Genomic DNA, 1,730 nt, shown 5'->3' on the forward strand with positions numbered 1-1,730 from the left:
TCATCATCAGGTGCAAGTAATTAGTCCATTATTAGTCTCAAAGTGGGTTCCTCGTCATCGAATTTAACTACACATTAGTGTACTTTTTTCTAAACTTGTTTCTCTTATATTAATATAGGGTACAAACATTGCATCTGGTAAAGCTCAAGGTGTGGTAATTGGAACTGGACTTGATACTGCTATTGGTAAGAATTTTGTGCTCCTCATATTTGTACTACTAATTAAAAACTTTGAGTGAGGAACAAGAAATAATTGTATCTTGCAGCTGATAATTACAATATCTTAAAATGTCTATATTGTTTACTTTATAATAATGTACTTAGAACTAAATTTTAGTCTATGAAGTGCTGAAGCATTCTATCTTGACAGAAGAATATCTGAGCTAATTACTTACAAATTCTGTGGATGTAGGTAAAATTCGTACAGAGATGTCAGAAACAGAAGATGTAAAAACACCACTGCAGCAGAAACTGGATGAATTTGGTGAACAGCTGTCTAAGGTGATCTCTGTCATCTGTGTTGCAGTGTGGGCTATCAATATTGGTCATTTTAATGATCCAGCCCATGGAGGGTCCTGGATTAAAGTGAGTTGATATAGCTGCATACATAAAATAATTATGGAAACATGCATATAAATGAGTTGTGGGAAATAGATGGTCAATGTATTAATATTATCACAAAAAGTACAAAAGAAAAGTAAGTAAGTTGTACAATGCTTTAATATTTTTTATATTAGCTTTACAGTGATCATTACATTTTATTTTCATGCTGCTATACAATGTTCCAAATGTTCTGTATTACTTTCTAAAGTTCAGCTAGGTTGTTTGGTTGTATTTAGACCTTTACAGTTTTTACAGACTGAAGAATGTTCATATTGGGACTTAGTGTAAGCCAAGCCATGGTTGTGAGTGTTCCATCAGCTTTATTACCATCATGATATCATTTCAACATATTTGCTGAATGTGTAGGATCATTGTCTTGCTGAAAGATGAATCCCTGCCTAGTGTGTCATTTCCGATACAATATCTTATTTCTACTCATAAAAAAAACTTCCTTCATTTATACTGCCCTCTATTGGTGCAGGTTTTTGCTTGCCACTAGCCTTGATACTTCCACTTATCTCTGTATAATAATATGCAAATGATTATGCAACAACCCTCCACCAATAGGAGTGTGACACTACCCTTATCATAACTAGTGTACTCTCTACTTTTGTAACTGTTAACTACTTCTCGATTGGCAGTCTTATTGAATAGATATGTTTTCACTCACAGTTTAATTCATTTTTCCACAAGTTTTTACTTAATTTTTATACTTTAGTTACATTGTTCTTTGTCATTTTTGTTCTCTTTTGTCTTCATGTTTGTTATATCACCTTTGCTTAAGGTCCCTGTTCTTGCTCTAGTTGTCATTCTGATGTGTTCGAGTTGATTTTTTTTTTTAGTTCCTATTCTCTCCTCTATCCTGATCATTCCTTTATGCCCAAGACTTCAGCGGCTCGAGAGGGTACTTCTCCATTCACACTTTTTCCTTTCCTTTCATTTCCCATCTTTATGACCATTTCGATCCCGCCTGCCTCCTTTGCCCAGTCAGGGCTCTTTGATGGTATATGACATGTACTGCTCCCTTTCATGGTTCCTGAGTTCATGTTTCTTCTGTAAAATTCTCATTTTATCCTCTTACCATTCTGGGGTGAATTCACCAGTTAATTGGCCTGGTGTTTTTTTTTT

The 1,730-nt window shown here is 34.6% G+C and overlaps 1 protein-coding gene across 1 annotated transcript in view; it reads left to right on the plus strand.

Annotated features, from left to right (window-relative positions):
- LOC106465209 (calcium-transporting ATPase sarcoplasmic/endoplasmic reticulum type-like) overlaps positions 1 to 1,730 on the plus strand; it is a gene marked incomplete at its 3' end in the record, with an annotated part of 81,903 nt that overhangs the window by 60,052 nt on the left and 20,121 nt on the right. The window contains exons 9-10 of the mRNA XM_022393063.1: positions 119 to 185; positions 412 to 584. Of these exons, the coding sequence (XP_022248771.1) occupies positions 119 to 185; positions 412 to 584 (240 nt within the window). The remainder of the gene's footprint in view (positions 1 to 118; positions 186 to 411; positions 585 to 1,730) is intronic.

This window comes from Limulus polyphemus, unplaced genomic scaffold, assembly GCF_000517525.1.
Source record: "Limulus polyphemus unplaced genomic scaffold, Limulus_polyphemus-2.1.2 Scaffold1870, whole genome shotgun sequence".
Lineage (NCBI taxonomy): Eukaryota > Metazoa > Arthropoda > Merostomata > Xiphosura > Limulidae > Limulus > Limulus polyphemus.